Below are 18,563 nucleotides of genomic sequence, written 5' to 3'. Positions count from 1 at the left end.
GGGGAGTGTCTCACCACAGGCCTTTAACAATTTACCTGGTCATGGGCTTTTGGAGACAATAATGTGAACTTAAATACACAATCAAAACAAGATTAAACCAAGGCCTTGGGGGGGGGGCGGGGGTTCTCAGTGGCAGGACTTTCCAAATTAAATTGCAAAACTAAAATGTGTGCAACCTCTGTGCCAGACATATACACCAACCTGCTATTTTGTTGTCGGTAGTGGTGATTTTTTGTTTGCTTTGTTTTTAGAGACAGGATTTCTCTGTGGCCCTAGTTGTCCTGTAGAAAAGGCTGGCCTCACAAAATCCGCCTGCCTCAGCCTCCTGTTTGCTGGGATTAAAGGTCTGCGCCACCACAGCCCAGCTCTTACCACCAGGGACTTGGCCGCCAGTCTAGCATTGGGGACAAGGCCGCTTAAAACTGCGACGGTGCAAATTTCCCCCCTTCAGAAAAGGAATCAGCCTGCTGGCGGGGAAAAGGAAACCGATTTTTCGTAAGCTGTGCGCAATTAGCACTCTTTCTAAACTTTCAAGTCTAGAGGGGCAGCAGGTGACAAAACCAGGAGAGCCCACAACCGCAAGGGCTTCCTTTCAGGGAGCCAAGGCTGAGGATGGGCGCATGCGTACTGCCTCCTTGTCGCCCGGCTCCGCCTTGCCGGGGCGAGCTGCGCATGCGCACGCGCAGGCTTCCGAAGGACCTGGCTCAGCTGATGCGGTTGTGGTCCTGCCCCTCCCCCGCGCGCTGCGCCCCGCCCGGGGACCCGGGAACTCCGTGACCCCGCGCTGCGGCCCGCCGGCGCCGGCGGCAGCATCCCGAGACCGCGCAGTGCTCCGGCTGCGGGTGAGCGACCCGGGCCGCAGGGACCGGGTGCGGGGCTGTCACCGCGGGCCCCGGCCTCCCGCCTGGCTCGGCTTGGGCGGCTCCTGGGGCCTTTGCGCAGAGCGGCCGAGTGGCTCCGGGGTTGTCGGGTTCTAGTTGCAAGGTGCCTCGGAGGCTAATTTCTTCTGGGGGGTGGGAGGGACGGGGTGGGGTGCGATGGGTTGTTTGCTTGTGGTGGGGTTTGAAAGGCGCTAGTTTCCGCCGGTCTCATGCCCTTCGGAACTAACCCCGGGTCTGCACAAAAAGATGTGACACCTCTCAGTTGGATCTAGTGCTTTATTTATCTTTTCCCCAGTTTCCAGACCATCCGAGAACCGAGTTGAATTAACAAGGCCGCGGCATAAACATTGAGCCCAGGGAGGAGACAAAGGGGAGCTAGCACTCCTTTTAAAAACCTCAAGTAAGTCTCCAAAACGACAGTGGTCACACTTGTCAGTAGACTCAAGAATAGCTAGGCAAGAAGGCCAGGATTCAAGTAACTGCTTAATCTGGTGCGGGCCCAAACCAGCCTTCAGCAAGATGTGTCCAGGTTGCTGTGGAGCTGAGTAAGACAGCTGGCCTAGACCAGAGCTACTTAGCTTTGTCTCCAGCCTAAGGGTTCCCATTGGTGGGACACAGTTTAAACCTGTGCTTTGACACCTTGTGTTGCCTGTCTAAGAAAGCTAAAAGGATATCCTCATGCCTTCTGCCAAGGACAGCACCCAGTATTCTGCATAGCATTGAAGGTCACAATGTGAGAAAACAGCGATGACTCAAATTCACCCCTGGGCACCTGTGGCTGGCATGTGTTGGTTTGGCTCTGAGTTGCTGTCATTGAGCCAAATTAAGATACTGCGTGTTTGTAAGTCACAATCATTAACATTTTTGAGCTTAGGTAGGCAATGTGTACGTAAAATTTTTGAAAAAAAAATTTATTCATCTTTTTTTATACCCTTTAACTTTGTTACCACTCGTTTTTTCCTTAAATAAAATAATTTAAAAGTATCTACGATTGCCTTGTTCATATTTATAAGCTGATAGAAATATATAATTAACTGTAGGAAGACTGGAATTGCACCATTTAAAATTCTTGTTTGCCATTTCTATTAATTTTTTTCTTAGAATATTAGCATGTTGTATCATGTGACTTTTCATGTTCTTTTCAGTCATGAAATTGTAGGGTTTTATTGGCAATGTTACTTACTGCATGGCCTACCTGAAGGGCTCATTTCTCTATGACTCCTAGCACTAACTATTCTTACTTGGTTTTTAAGTTTCTGTTATTTAAGTGGTTACCCTAAATTTTGACATTAATATACTAAATTGTGCCACATTGTCTGGTAAATTTTGTTTAGTATTTTTGAATACTTGTCTCCTAATAAAGAAAAATGTGCATGGGTTTAAAAAAGCAAACTAACAAAAACTTAGATTTTACTCTTTGCGGTAAATACTTGTTGCAAATGTTTGAAGCAGGAATTCTAAGGGTAGAACTCAAAGGAGTATCAATTTTAAATAAGTGAAATGTGCCCCTTTGAAATTAGCTGGTGATATGCATATTTGTTGTAATAAGCCAACAGTCAGTTTCACCTTTAGTACCAACTGATTTATAGTTAAAATATGTTTTTTCTACAAAAGACTAAGAGCATGATTCTTTTCCGAGAACGCTAAGAAGGCCTAGAGTCTGTCCACACTGTGGACTCCTGCCAGATGTTACTTACCATTTTGAAACTTGTTCTCATTAAAAGTCTGACAGGATTTTATTTCATAACCTTTTGTCAGAAAAGCACTTCTGGGTCCTAGCAAATGGCTCCCTAGTGTCAGACATTATTTTGATTGAATATAATTTTAATCCTATAAGTATTTTGCACTTGTTTAACCCTGTAAATAGCCTATAGAGTCTGAGAGTATTTTGTTCCTGTGGTACTTACTGTCAGATTTTTCCTTTTCATTAGACATGGGAAAGTCTCTTTCTCATTTACCTTTGCTTTCAAATAAAGAAGATGGTTATGATGGGGTCACATCGTCAGACAATATGAGGAATGGATTGGTTAGCAGTGAAGTACATAATGAAGACGGAAGAAATGGAGATGTCTCTCAGTTTCCGTATGTGGAATTTACCGGAAGAGATAGCGTCACTTGCCCCACTTGCCAAGGAACGGGAAGAATTCCTAGGGGTATGTGTTACTGCATCAGTTGTCCTCTTGAAGGATTCCAGACATTTGCTCAAATAATGTAACAACTATAGTCTTAAACAATCCTGTTTTCAAAGATCCAAAGTTAAAACTTAACTAATTTTGTTTAGTCAAAAAGATTCAAAAGCAAACAATTAGTAAGGTTCATAAAGCAGTAATAGAAATGCCCTTGGTGCATCAGAAGCCACATCACAGTCATCTTGATATGTTGGATGGTAGTAGGTACATAAACAATAAGGTGTTTATGCCCCAGTTAGATATTTCTAAAAGGAAATCCATGCTGTATGAAGAAGAGCCAAGTAGGAAAAAAAAATGAGCTTGTGATTTGTCATGGGAAAGACAGAAAAAAATAGCCCTCTCCATGTTATTTATAGGGTATTTGAGTTGCACTCATAGAAAGGAAAAATAGGTGTGGTGGTGCATGCCTTTAATTCCAGCACTTAGGAGGCAGAGGCCGGTGGATTTCTCTGAGTTCGAGGCCAGCCTGGTCTACAAAGTGAGTCTAGGACAGCCAAGGCTGTTAGACAGAGAAATCCTGTCTCAAAAAACAAAACAAATAAAACAAAAAAACAACAAAAGAAGGAAAAAAGTAATAAATTTTTGTTGTACTGGTTCTCTACTTGGTAAAGTAAAAGTCAGTAGGTGGCCCCGGAGAGACCGAAAGAAGGAGAAAGTGATGGCATGAGGAGTTCCAGCATCTCTGAAAAGCGCCTCGCGTTAAGTGGGGTTATAGCATAGGCTACTGGACGGTGGCTTTACCTCTCTGGGGATTGTAGCTGCTTAAGGATAGAAGAAGTATTATAGTTGAAGAAATTAATACAGCAGTGTGGTAGGATAAGAGTACTATTGTAGGACTAGAGTAGACAGTCAGAGGTCACTCCAAAGATTTTTTTTTCCCTATCCAACAATTTGAAAAATGAAGTAGCTACTAAAATAGGTATAACGCATTTTGAGTACATGTCAGAAGTAAGATAAGGGACTCAGTTTTAGACATGTTTAAGGATGTTGGTTTGACATCAGAATGAGTTTTTAATAGGCAGTGACAAAGGTCTGAACTCAAGAGCATATTTTAGCCAATATCATTTATGTATGATGACACTTCAGGTGACACTTCAGGTGGAACTAGATAGGAACATTGTGCTTAGCAATTTCGATAGAATAAAAGGAAGTGACTTTAGCGTGAACTCTGGGATAGTGCAGCATTTGAGGAACAGTAGCCAAAGAAGGAGCAGCTACATAGGGAGGAGGTCATCTCTATCTGGTGTCCTAAGTAGAGAAAATACACTGAGAAGGAAAGGGAGAGCCATTGTTAATGCCAACAACAGGTGAGGTTGTCTGGGGACTGAGGGCTGCCCGTTGGTTTGTAACGTGAAGCGCACTGAGAATCTTTAAATTAGCAGCTTGGGTAATTGGAAGAGCCTGTGTAGACAGTGTCATAGTGAAACCAATATTTTCTTGATTAAAACATACTAAAAGGTGTGGGGGTGGCACACGTAGCATCTTATAGGGAGAGATGGGTTTTGTGAGTTTTGTGCTAGAACAGGAGAGAGAGAGAGGAGATGTGATCTCTTAAGGTGGAGTAAATACCAGGTGTGTGCATGCTTATAAAAGTGATTCATAGCGAACATACAGGTAACACAAGAGATGGGATAGTTATTGGAGTAATGTCCTTCAGTAGGAGCAGAGAAACGCTGGCTAGTACATAAGTGTAAAAGGGTGGCCCTGCAGCGGATACAGGGAGCTCCTCAAGTAGGAACATGGAAGCAGGTGATAGACACTGTTCAGTGCTTGAGGCAGAAGAGTCTGTGAAATAGAAGGCCTACTGAGCTGTTACGGATATTAACCAAATGTAGACGCACTGGACCTGTGATAAGTGCTCTAAGTCACCTGGAACATGGCCAAATAGCACTTGGAAAAGCATCCCCTGGTCCCAAAGGACGAAGATATTCCACAGTGAAACTCTGGGAGAAAGACTATAGATTATTTCCATGAACCTATTTTGGGTCTAAAAAACGATGACAAGGTAACAGAGAAGCCCATGGGAAGCAGGCTGGTGGATAAAGAGAAGGTTTTGGTTTTGCTTGATTCTTGGGTCCAAAAGCAGAATGCAGTGAGTGTGGCCCTGATTCACTTCCTCCCCACCATACAGGAAAGGAATGTGGAATGTGGAGCACTTGTTCGTTTTCTGTTTGTTCATTTGATGCTATGAGTCAAATGAACTTTTCTCTTTCTTCCCTCTGTTTTCTGTCCTTTAACTTAGAACATCTGAAAAGATTTAGGTTCTTCTAGGGACATTCTCTCCATGTGCCACGTTATGAGCCAAGAATGAGGATAAAGGAGGCAACAGTGAGAGTTTGGAGAGAGCTGAGCTTTGAACTTGTGGTTTTAGAGAGTGTGGCTAAGGAGACACGGTGTAATTGCCTCTTGTGGAGTCACTTGAGTTTAGTGACTGCAGATGAGAACAGTGACCCTTTGAAAGCTTGAGATTTAGAACAGTAGTTTTGGTTCAGCTGTTGAGGATCCAGGAATGGGAAGCAGGATTGTATTCTTCCCCAAATCAAATTAGTCTTTATGGAAAACAGTGGAGTTGAGAGAAGCTGGGATAAGATCCCCCGAAAGCCAGGGATTTTCAGGTGTTTTGGTTTTTGGTTTTGTAATCAGTGGATCGAGGGAGAGTAGAGCCCTCATTATTTCCATTATTTTTGGTTAATATGAAAAATCAGTATATTCTCTACAACTGAATAATTTCGAAGACATAAGTTACAGTTTACTAAAGGACTAAGAGAAGTATTCTGGTCTTTTGAAACCAGGATTTGCTAGAGCAACACTATATTTTTAATAATTCATGGTAATAAATATTTAAACCTACAACTTTCACTTTTAGGGCAAGAAAACCAACTGGTGGCATTGATTCCATATAGTGATCAGCGGTTACGGCCAAGAAGAACGTAAGTGATTATAAGTTTTCTTCTTTTGTTGTTGTTTGTATGCTTTTCCTTCCAGACTTTATATGAGTTATTACTATAGTAAAAGCTTTTAAGAAGAAAAGTGTCGCTAGTTCTTAAGTTATGCCATCATGTATGTGCCTTCTGTGTTTAAACAATAACAACAGAAGATCCCTGATTGGCAGAAGGATTTGAATACGTCATGACCCCTATACTTTCAGAAGTGTGTAAAAAGAGTTGTAAAATGGCATTAGCTCTCACATGTGCATAGGCCATTCACCAGCGAGAGGGGATGCTATGTAATCACTAACTCCACAATGGTAATGACTATTCAAAGCTTAGGGACCACAGGAACCTGCGCATGCTTAGCAGGTGCATGGGCATGAAGAGAAACACAGGGAGGCTGGAGTGACCCTCTGAGTACTGATGTAGAAAGAAATGCCCCACCCCAAAGAAGCCTACACTCAGCACTCAGCACGCCTAGCAAGTATTTTTGAGACTAGCTCATAATGACAAGAACAGAGACTGCAGAAAATTCAACATGGCCTTGAGATAGGCCGAAGGGGGCTGAGTACTCATGTGGGTCAAACCAACCCTGGACCACCCTGTTACTCAATGCAGAATCATTTTCTTTTTGAAAATACAAAGACCTCTTAATTAAACATTAGCACTAAGAGTATACAGGAAGGATGAAGAGCGTGAACTCAACAAAACACTAAAAAATGAAACAAGCAAACAAAAAGCAGAAACTTAAACGTATGTAAACTTTACATTAGTTTACCTTCTGTAATTTTGTAATTACAGAAGGTACAAACAGTGGCTTAAGTCAGACACTGAAAAGTTCAGAAATGAGATAACTAATGGGAAGATATGAAAAATGAGCTTACAGGCACCTTCAAAAATCTAGAACAATACTTTTTCTATAAAATTGGAAGTGCAAAGTACAAGTAAGATACTGGAAAATGTGAGAGAAATGGAATAACAAAAAGAATGTAAAACACAGACTGTCTTAGTCAGTGTTCCGTTGCTGTAAAGACACCATGGCCCTGGCAACTCTTATGAAAAGAAATATTTCCTTGTTGCTGGCTTACCATTTCAGAGCTGTAGTCCACTATCATCATGTCAGGGAGCATGGCAGTACACAGGCAGGCACAGTGCTACAGAAGTAGCACATCTGGATCCGCAGACAGCAGGCAGAGAGACACATTGGTCCTAGCTTGGGCTTTTTAAAACCTCAAAGCCCACTCTCAGTGACATGCTTCTCCAACAAGGCCACACCCACTCCCACAAGGCCACACCTCCTAATCCTTCTGAAGTAGTGTCAGGCCCTGATGACTAAGTATTCAAATATATGAGCATATATTATTCAAGCCACCATAGATACATAATGAAAAGTTTTGAGTAAAATGACAGAAAATAAAGAAAACTGAATGTGTATATAATTGCAACCCCTGCAGAAGCAAATGTGAGGTATGGGATTAAGTACTAAATGTTCAGTTGAAGGACACATGGCTAGAGTAAAGAAGGTCTCGCTTTGTGTACCAGAAAGAGACATACTCATCCTCAGAGACACTATAGTGAAAACCCTGGACTTTGGAGGTTTAAAGAAGAAAAGCCCTTTGAACATTAGGCAAAAGGTGCAGTCAATAAAAAAGGGATAGAAGAGCAAAATGGGTCATTTCCTCTTGGCCACAGGGCTTCAAATAAACTGTTGAATGAAATATTTAGCAATCATGGAATAAAAATCAACCAACCACTGTGTAAACTTAGTGTGGCCTTTTATTTTTATTTTATTATTGTTATTGTTATTATTATTATTATTATTATTATTATTATTATTATTATTATTATTATTATTATTATTTGGCCTTTTATTTTAAATACATAGAGAGGTAAAATGGTGAAGAGTTGGGCCAGGTTTATAATCTCAGAGTAGGAAAACTTTTTGATAGCTGTGATTTCGAACCCCAGTGATGGAAAAACACATCTGACTCAGTGTAGAAATAAAATAAAAATGATAAACATGAAGTAATGTCTGCATGTCATATCATACGCAGAGGACTGACCTCCTTCTGTTTAGAGTACCAAAGTTTGAAAAGAAAAAAGTCAGCTATCGAAAGGGAGGTAAGAACTGAAGCTGTGGAAAGTACCTCAAAAAACAACACGTAAATGACCTTTAAATGTAGGTAAATATACTCTGATCTTGTTCCTTAAAAAATGCAAATTCATTCTTTACAGAAGTATCATTGCTATCGGATTGGCAAAAGCTAAGAATTTTGGCAACATGCTTTCTTGGCAGTAGTGAGTGAAAATAAGCATTCTCACATCTTACTTGAATGAGCATCTTATATTTTCTATCAAACCACTTAAGGATTCAGAAAGTTTGAGAAATTTATACTAAATTTTGACTAATTTATACTAAAGATAGTTGTCAAATATAGTAAGAGCAGACAGGCAGGATTGCATTTTCCCAGCACCAGGAAGTGGAAGAGCGGAAGTTCAAGGTCATACTCGGCTGTATATCAAGGTCAGGGTCTCTGGGCTGTTTAAGATCCTGCCTCACTTAACACAAAGGAAGTGTGTGTGTGTACACATACATAGTGAGTAATTAAAACAACCTAATAAACTATAAGAGATCAAACAAAGTTAAGATTGATCATTGTTGTTTTCTTTTGTGTCTATGGTGTTTTGTGCCTATGGATATGTTGTAGGCATGGAAAATATAAGCTTGTTTATTGATTATTTGGGGATCGTTACTATTAAGATTGAAGAAATTCCACAGGGAAGGAGTAAGAATTGGCTGGTTCGCTCCACCAAGCATCATGGACTCAGTTGTCGCACTTTGATAAAATTTTGTTCATTTGCTTTATTTCTTTTTAAAAAGCCGTTTTTCTTTTCTTAGGGAGCTAAAATACCTAGAAAAGTTATTAGGAAGTTTTCAGCAGATGTTATAAAGTGTATGTGGTTAACTTAATTGAGGCATAGGAAATTTGGGGGAGGAGAGACCAGGCAAAACGATGGATCACAAGGAAAGTGAAAGGAATACAGGACTTAAAATGAAGTTGCCTCATAGTAGATTGTTGTATATTGAAGTGACCAAGAAGTCTGAAACCATAGTTTTGAGTGTAACATTGAAGGAAACTACTCATTTCATAGGCATTACATGGATAACAAAGACGTGTAGGTTATTTATTTTTTTTCCCTTATACATTCCTAACATTACCACTTTCCTCAGGTAAACACTGCACAGTAACTAACATCTTCAACTCTAAGTTGATCAGTGCAACAGTATTCTTAGACCTGAGTACATGAGTTGGGAGGGAGGCTGGGAAGGACTGGCAGTGATGAGGCTAGGGAGCCATTCGTTTATTTAAGTGGCGAGCTTCCAGGTTCTGTCATGACAGGAAGTGAGGCTACAGTGCAAACCTGCTTCAGTGAATCCAGGCAGAGGCCTGAGGTCTGCAGGGGCCCTAAGCTTGGTTGTAATGATGACTCAGGATTGAAAAAGTCAGTTCAGTAAATAAACAATAATAAGTCTGAAATCTCATTTTTCAAACATGGCCATTCATTTTCTAAGGAGATTATTTTAACCCTTATAGGACCAACTTTACCTAATAGTTTTAGAATGAAAATTTGATAAAATTATATATGTTTTCTTGCTGGTATGATCTCCCCCCACCCCCAAAAAAGAAAATCAAATGAAAAATTCTCCCTGAAGTATTGCTCTGTGTAGTTTTGGATCACGCATACGTAAGCACTCTATTTTCCTTTTCAGAAAGCTGTACGTGATGGCATCTGTGTTTGTCTGCCTGCTCCTCTCTGGATTGGCTGTGTTTTTTCTTTTCCCTCGAACTATTGATGTGAAGTATATTGGTGTAAAATCAGCCTATGTCAGTTATGATTTAGAGAAACGAACCATATATTTAAATATCACGGTAAGTACTCACATGTGCTGAAGGCCCTGACTTCATCTTTGTGCTGTTCAGAGAATGCTTTCTCATGACCCCTGCTGCTCCATTTTCCATGACTTTGCTGTATTGAACCTACTTCCATTCTGGTTCTGCCAAAAATGGTAACATCTCAGGGCAGTTGAATATATTGAAAATCATTTAACATTTGGGGATGTCTTTTGTAGGAAGAACAGCTTCTGGCAGTGGGAAAAAATATATAGTCGATTTACTTTTGAATATTTGACTCTGAGCAGTTAACAAAGTATTAACAGTCGATTCAGTGGGTGTTAGGAATACAGTACTTTTTGCTCTCTAACCTTTTATGAAAGAAAAATTCTGTCAGTGTTAACAGACTTTTATTTAATTCTGTGTAAAGTTGAAGTTAAAGTGATGAACTGATTGTTTTAAGTTAAAACATGTGAAAATGAACTGTGGGTTTACCAAAAATGTACTTTTAAAAAAGGATTATATAGCCTTCCAACTTAAAAAACTTCACAAATCTTATATCTACATTTACACATTAGATTTTCTTTCAAAGAGCTTGGTTTCCTAGCCACTGCATTGGAAGGGGGAAGTCTATAATCACCTGTGCCATCACAGTCACTCATGGCTTCAAGTCCAGGGTATGCTGTGGTCTGTTGGAAGAGTTCTCATGAGTATTTCATTTCCTTTTAAATACCAGTGTATTTAAATGTCTATGTTTTAAATGATTAAGCAAGGATCCTCACAGTTTTAGATATTTTCTCATAACCAAGGAATACAGAACGTTGGGTCATAAATAGGATTTCTTTTGAGTTGAACAGTAGGCTCACTAGAAGACACTGAAATAAAAGGCTCATAGGGTCATAGGTCAAAAGCTAAAGGTACCAGGTTTGTATTACTCCTGCCCCTTCAAATAACTGGTGTGTGTTAGTACTTGCAAGTGCTAATACAGACTGTCAGTTTGACTGGATCTAGAACCATCTAGATCCTTCAGGGGTTACTGAGGGACTGTTGATCTTAGTTTGAGGAGGATTGACCACCTCAACTGTTGTGGTTAATTTGCCAGTATGGCTTAATAATGTTTATTAATTGACCCATAATTATTATTACTAGAATATTTTGTAACCCGCTAGCAATCAATCAAGACATAGACACCTGTTATATTTTAAAATAGTCTTAATTAACCTGGGGCTGGGCAGATATTAATCCCCTAAACTACTTCCCATAGTGGGGCAGGTATGAAATACCTGTCCCAATTTCATGCCATCTGGTTCTAATAACTTCTGTCAAGCTACCTCCCATCCATAACCCCACAAACCTGTTAATTTTCATCATCTGGGCCAAGTCTCCATCCACACTGGCCATGTGCTTCTCCTCCCCCTAACCCATGACCCAGCATCCTTCTTCTCCCTTCTCCTCTGGTATCTATCCCTCCCAAGATTCTCTCTGTCTCCCCCAGCCCTGGAACCTTAGCCGCACCTATCCCATTTGCCCTGCCCAGGTGTAATGGCCTTTTATTGGCCAAACAGGTTAGGCTCTTAGGCAAGGTGCAGGTGAGGCACAAAGACAACAAGCAGTAATTAGCATCAAAACACATTAGGCCAACATGCAACACTCACCTGTGGGCAGTCCCATCTTATGGGTTGAAATCTCGGACTGAACCAATAGGAGAAAGCAGGGTAAGCAGCAGCATTCGTTAGTCTATGGTTATTAATTGAGGATATACAGCAGGACAGCTGCTGCCTCAAGCGGCTGCCATCATGCCTCTTCCTCCACTGTATTTCTTCAAACTATAAGCAGAAACAAGCCCTTCTTAAGTTGCTTTTTATCAGGTATTTGGTCATAGCAATGTACAAAATAACTAATACTTCCATTTATAGTAGCTAAGAATGTATGTGGATTCCTTGGACCAACTCAAACCAAAAACAAACACAGTGTCTTCTGCCCCGTGGCTTCTGTGATCCCAACTTGTAGAATCTCTCTCCAGGCAATTGTGCAGAAGAAGTCAGCTGAGTGCCCTCTAAATTCATTCGCTCCTGACACCGGCCAACTGCCAGAAGCCTTCAGACCTCATAAGTTAGAGGTTCAGCCCCAACAGCCTGATCCCCACTTCAGATGTCAGTTTTAGATTCAGACCCCCAAAACCTCTGGTAGACTATCAGTTGGGGGTCTCATAGCCTGTTCCTTACATTTGCTTAGTTTCTCTGAACAACTCCTAGGTCTCATGGGCTATAGGCAGATGACAAGATGAATAAAAGGCAGTGGGCAGTGGCTTCTGCCCTCATGGAATTGAGGTGTACCATATGCCCAGTACAAGTGTTATCTGTGTGGAAATCGCCTGATCCCTTTTTCAACTTTTAGGAAGCATTAGCTGCATCAGCATGACTGAAGGATAGCCAACTGTACATGGCCAAAAACCATAACCTAATGTAAATGAGCTGGGAGTTGTCAGCCAGGAACCAGCATGGATCCTACTCCACGGTACCACTCACTGGCACTGTGCTACTGAAATACCTGTTTCCTGCTAGACACTCGAAAACGCCTATAATACATAATGATTACAGCAATATGTGCATGCAATTGCTAACAATATATATACCTCGGCCTACATATAGACCTTTCTGTGCGTAATCAAGCAATCTCACGTGCTTATGTCAGCTGAGATCATACTGCATTTTGCTACACGAGACACTTTTCCATTGACTATTTTCCAAAGTAATTTGATATATTAATTGTGAATGTAAAACATAGAAACCAAAGCTGGCCATGCTAGCACATGCTTATAATGCTGTGACCAGGGTGGTTAGGGCAAAAGCTTGAAACCACACGACCAGGTTGAGCTGCAAACTTGGATCTAACCTTTTTTTCTGCGTGCCTCAGTCTGGTATAAACCTCTGCAGGCCAGGTAAGATGCCAGTTTCCTTTAATAGGCTCATAATGCTGCTCATTTGGTACTATTCTTGCCTGTTGTGCACAAAGATCTGACTTAGTGCCCATTGCCACACAAAACCAGGCTTTGTGGTGCATGCCTGTAATGGGGGCCTGAGAGCTGGACGCAGGAGGAGAAATGCAGGCTCATCCTTAGTTACCCAGTAAATTCAAATCCTGTGGGACTACATGAGATCCTGTCAGAAAAAAAAAATGGTTTACCTCTAAAAAATTTTTTAAAGTACTGACTATGTTGTTGGTAGAGACATGTATATAATATATAAAAATTTAAATAAAAATGTAAAATTATGTATAGTCCAACTTTTGCTAAAACTATAAAATATAAGTTCAAACATTTACTTTTTTCTATTTTTATATAATTTATTTTCTGGGTCTGGTGCTCAAAATTTTGAATTACGTATTTATTATGCACATAGTTCTCTGTAAGTTTTCTTTGACATTTTTGTTAATATTCTTCTTTTCCCAATAAATGAGGCATAGTCACAACTAAAGTCATTTGATTTATAATTTTGAGTTCACATTTGTGTGCCCATTTTAGGTTAATGTGTATTTCCTGCCTTCTTTTTTTGCAGAACACACTAAATATAACAAACAATAACTATTATTCTGTTGAAGTTGAAAACATCACTGCTCAAGTTCAGTTTTCAAAAACAGTTATTGGGAAGGCACGCTTAAACAACATAACTAACATCGGCCCACTTGACATGAAGCAGGTAAGGCCTCTCAGGAGGCAGTATGGCTCCTCACCCTGTGCGTTATACAATGGAGCACACTGGGGAATGCCCTCAAGGACATGGCTTGGAAATGTGTCCCATAAGAGTATGAACCAAGTTCATCAAAGGAAAGATTTCTAACTTGAAAAGTTTGACATGTAATTCACATGTTTGGTGTTTGGGTCCTAGCCTCTGTTGATACATTTTCCTTGCTGTCTTTTGTTTTTGCTTTCAGATTGACTATACAGTACCCACAGTTATTGCAGAGGAAATGAGTTACATGTAGTAAGTTTTGACCTTTGGTGTTCTTAATTTTTATATCCTTATCAATTAAAATGACCACATTTTGCAATCTTTGTTCTGTTCTCTAAACTTGTTTTTCTTTTTTACACTCTACAGCATAGATAACAAATATGTTATTCTATATATATGTATATACAATTTATTTTTATTTTTAGGATTTTGTGTATATATACATATATATACATACATACATATATATAACTTTTAGTTTTAATTATCTTAGGTACTGTATATTCATGGTGCTTTAATATAGGAGTAATAAATTTTTTAATGTATAATAATACTCTCCTATGGACTTGTAGTTTTGATGAATTTTTAAGTGTGTGTGTGTGCTGCGTTTGTGATGGTATGCACACCCATGCATGCGTTTGTGGAGGGCTGGGTTGAAGTTGAGTGTCTTCCTCTGTCAGTCTCTACCTTATTCTCTAAGACAAGCTCTGAGACTAAAACTCAGGAGTTCATTTATTTGGTGAGGCTGGCTGGCAAGCAGACCCCCACACCCTCAGTACTGGGTTAACAAGTGTGTCCTGCCGTGCCTGGCTTTCTGCCTGAGTGCATGGTATCCAAACTCAAGCCCTCAGGCTTACACAGCAAGTGTTTTACCCACTAAGCCCTCTCCTCAGCTCTACTTACATGTTCCTAATAGTGTCTTATTACAGAGACTGAGTTGAGGAAGATTTTGAGGCCAACATATGGAGAGTCTATCTCAAAAGAAAAAACAAAGTAAAACAAAAATCAGTATGCATTGTCTATTAGGTTTAACAGAGTTTTGTGGACAGTGTAATAACATTGCTCTTTCTATTTTAATTTCTTTCATAGCGATTTCTGTACACTGACCTCCATCAAAGTACACAACATAGTACTCATGATGCAGTAAGTATGGCCATGTTTGCAAAGAATCATATGATTCTTTATAAGCATGTAATAAACTATTTTAATTATATTTGATATATATTTTTATTTATAAAATATGTATTTATAAATATATATTTCTTTTATTTATATGTACTGTATAAACAGATAATTATTGGGTAGAGTTTGCCAGGTTAGCATTTTTTGGGTCTGTTTGAGAAATATTTGCTAAGAATCCCATGTCTATAATGTTGTCATCTTAATACTATGTTCAATAACTGATAATTATAGTTCACAGTAATTTTAGAACATTAATTTATGAGATGCAAATTCATATTCAGTTGATATTATCCTCAAATAATCCTCTTGGTATAATTTTTACATATAACTTAGAAAATTCTATCTATTTCATTTTTAGAGTCACTGTAACAACAACATACTTTGGACACTCTGAACAAATATCTCAGGAGAGGTACCAGTATGTCGACTGTGGAAGGAACACGACTTACCAGTTGGCCCAGTCTGAGTATCTAAACGTCCTGCAGCCACAACAGTAAACTCTAAAGGAGATGCCATTAGAACCGATGACACATCTGAGACATCTTCAGAACTGTCAGTGAGGAGATACTGCCTAGAAGGACATCTTTAATTGAGCATATCTAAAGTTTACACTTGGACATTGAGGCTTCAGCTAACAGAATCTGGTCCTTACACAGTTACTGGACTTTCATTCCACACTGACAATTTGCTCCTACCAAGAGCTTTTACTAGATCGTAAGTTAACTGATTGGCTTTCTTCTCACCTTTGTTCCCTAGGTAAAATATTGAGACTGCCTCTAAATACAATAAAGGATTATATAAAAGTGATAGATTTAATCTATATCTCTTGATAATATAGTTTAGACATGAACATAATTTGAAAAATAACTTCTGAAGATTTTTATAAGAAATTATTGAAAACCTGTTGTTCATGGAGGACTTTTAAAAACTGATTTGTTTTATAAATTTCCCATTCTTATATGGTAGTATTTTAACTATATGGTAGCAGAGCTATTAGGTAAAAGTTTTTAGCCTTTAATTTGTTGAAATTCTACTCATTTGCATGTTTTTGTCTTACTTCTAGCTAATGGTTGCATAATATTTACCAACCATAACAGTCTGCCAAATTCTGTTCTTCACTTTGTAAGAAACTCTCAGTAAGTGTTTCATGTATAGCTTTTGAATTTTCTGTGTGATCTCCAAATATATTCCTTTAATGTACAATATTGTAAATAAACTGCATGGCTTTTATACATCTTTGATAAAGTGAAATGAAGTGGTACAGATTAAAAAGTAAAGTAAGTTGTTCACTAAAAAAAAAACAAAGGAAGAAAGTGAAGTTCAGAAGCCTGTAAACATCAGTAGGGCCCAGCTATATGTGGACTCTGGCATGTAGCAGATGCACAGGAAAACATTTTGATGTTTTTCATGTTGATTTTCACATTCAGAATTATATAGACACTTTTCACGGTGATTAGGTATCACCAAATTTATGAGTGTTTTAGGGAAGAAAATTATTTCTAATAAAAAGTATTCAATAAATCCTTTCACTGATCACTGGTGGCTACACCAAAATAAAACATATAATTTGCTTTAAATTTATAAATTGTAATCATCATGTATCATAACTGATTTGATGATTCCAGCAATTACATTAAGTATTCCTTTTTTTATTAAATTTTATCTGACATTGATTTCAAGTATTATGGATGCATTCACCTCGTTAGTTTAAATTTTCCGTGTCATTTTCCATAAAGTGCACTCTGCAAATTCTAAGGACCTCTTAAACTAGCCATAGGAGCCAAGTGGACCCCAGGTAACTTCATTTTGTTTCATATGTCAGAAATTGGGTTTTCCTTTTCCCATACCTTAGTTCTGATGTGTTATTTATCAATCTGGTTCTCAAGTATAAAACATAAATTCTAATGGCTTAATTCTGTCCTTAAAGTATTTGCCTATCTTCCTTAGCGCTTATCTCATATTCCCCATGTGGATGAACATTTTAAATATCCATTTTTTGTATCTAGCATTCCTCGGGCATTGCTACATTAACTGCCATTTCTGTCATACCCAGATCATCCTTCACAGTCATTCTCTTTCAGGTCAAACTGGTCTTTGGTTGAATTTTTCTTTTTCTGTGCTTGCTGGTCATCTTCCCCCACACACAACAGCACCCTCCCCCTTGGTTAATAAAACTCAAAACAAAACAAAAAGAAAACCCATGCTTTGGAAAAGCCGAACAATAGGCATAAAAACATTTGAAAGCATGAATGAGCAATTAGTTTTTCTTAGGTCAGTGCCGAGTCTGGCCTATGGGATGGAGAAAGGATAGGTATTAGTATATTTTTATGAGGACCTTCAAAGCTTAGCCCCAGGACATGATGAAGACATCACAGTGCTGCTCCACACTCTCAGAAGTAAGTTCTATTCCGTGCTGGTCCAACACTGCCCCAGCCTCTGTTGCTCTTCTTTCTGCTTTGCTTACGTGATGTCTCAGCAGGACACTGAGAAAATTTGCTTTAAAATTACATATTAGTAAATACCTTAATTGTGACCAGAACTAGGTCCTCTGTCTCTCATATCTGTGCCCTATCATTTAAAATATCCATCAGAAAGCCAGGGTAACTCAGGTTAATATGATTAAAAGTTAGAAGTGGCCACTGACATGGTTCAGTGGCTAAGGGTGATTGCCACCAAGCCTGAGTTCAGTCTCTGCATCCCAAACTAGAAGGAGAAAACTGACATTGTTCTCTGACTTGCACGAGTACCCGCACACACGCGTGCACACACAGGCACATGTAAAAAATAGAATAAAAGTTCTTGAAGTTAATAGTGATGGAGTAAGATTTTGGTAACTTTGAACTGCCATCTGAAATATTGCTAAAGCTAAATTGAACAATGTGAATACTATAGAACCAAGTCCGGGCTTAATTTTTTATGTTCATGTTTAATACTTATTAATCATTTCAATAAAAATAAAACTGACACATTCAGTGTGAATTATTTATAAATGAAATATTACATTTGAGATTTGAAGTACAGTGTGAAAATATTAGACATGAGATAAATTTCTTGAAGTTGCTTAAAAGACCATCTTGCCTGGGGTGACATTTAACAGACCATAACTTTATTTGTGCTCAGTTTTCTTTTGACTCCTGTTTACTTGGGCATAATGAAGTAGTTATTTTCTCTTAAAGTTTTTTACAAGAATAAAACATAACCCACTTTAGATCTTGTCATTTGCCCTTAGAAAATGGCAGTGCAGTGTAAAAGAAGGTAAAAGGTAGCATCAAAAATATAAGTAACATATTAAGAGGCTTGAAACTTGGCCCTAATGGGTCTTTTTTTGGGTTTTGGCCTACTGTGGGATATTTTTTGATAATGTGTTGGCAAGTCCATTGCTGACTTTTTTCCATTCTTTTTTTTTTTTTAAGTGCTAAAATCAACAAGGCTTTATACAATGCTTCTTATTGTAGAAGGTAGTTTCGTTCATATACCTTAAGAAATATGAACATTTTTAGATTTTCAAATAGACTATCTGTCCTCTTTGATAACTAATATAAGCTAAACTTAAAGTCATTGATTTATAGTCAAAGGTGAACCATGATGCCATCAGGTAAGAGTTGGAGATCACTAACATGCAACAGTTGCTTGCCTCAAAATACATGTTAGAGTGGTCAGCTTTATTCCTCTCACTTTTTGTGAAATTAAATTTTAAATGAGATATTTACCTTTTAACTTTTTAAGGAAAATTAGTACATATCTGAGATAGTTGAAT

At 38.8% G+C, this 18,563-nt stretch overlaps 1 protein-coding gene across 2 annotated transcripts; it reads left to right on the top strand.

Moving 5' to 3' along the window:
• The first annotated feature begins 682 nt into the window (after nt 1–682).
• On the top strand, nt 683–17,772 carry TMEM106B (transmembrane protein 106B). 2 transcript variants are annotated; one of them, XM_084785183.1, is made up of 9 exons: nt 683–842; nt 1,177–1,281; nt 2,813–3,034; nt 5,937–6,000; nt 9,773–9,932; nt 13,451–13,591; nt 13,827–13,876; nt 14,714–14,767; nt 15,165–17,772. In XM_084785183.1, exons 3-9 carry the CDS (start codon nt 2,815–2,817, stop codon nt 15,301–15,303), a joined length of 828 nt encoding a protein of 275 aa, XP_084641309.1. In that variant the 5' UTR covers nt 683–842; nt 1,177–1,281; nt 2,813–2,814; the 3' UTR covers nt 15,304–17,772. The 2 variants fall into 2 exon arrangements, with proteins under 2 accessions (XP_084641309.1, XP_084641310.1); XM_084785184.1 differs by lacking the exon at nt 683–842 and adding an exon at nt 849–984.
• The last annotated feature ends 791 nt before the right edge of the window (nt 17,773–18,563 follow it).

Source organism: Acomys minous (assembly GCF_964271855.1).
Source record: "Acomys minous genome assembly, chromosome: 6".
Classification (NCBI taxonomy): Eukaryota; Metazoa; Chordata; class Mammalia; order Rodentia; family Muridae; genus Acomys; species Acomys minous.
The sequence above is the reverse complement of the archived record's forward strand: the minus strand, read 5'-3'. Positions and strand labels throughout refer to the sequence as shown.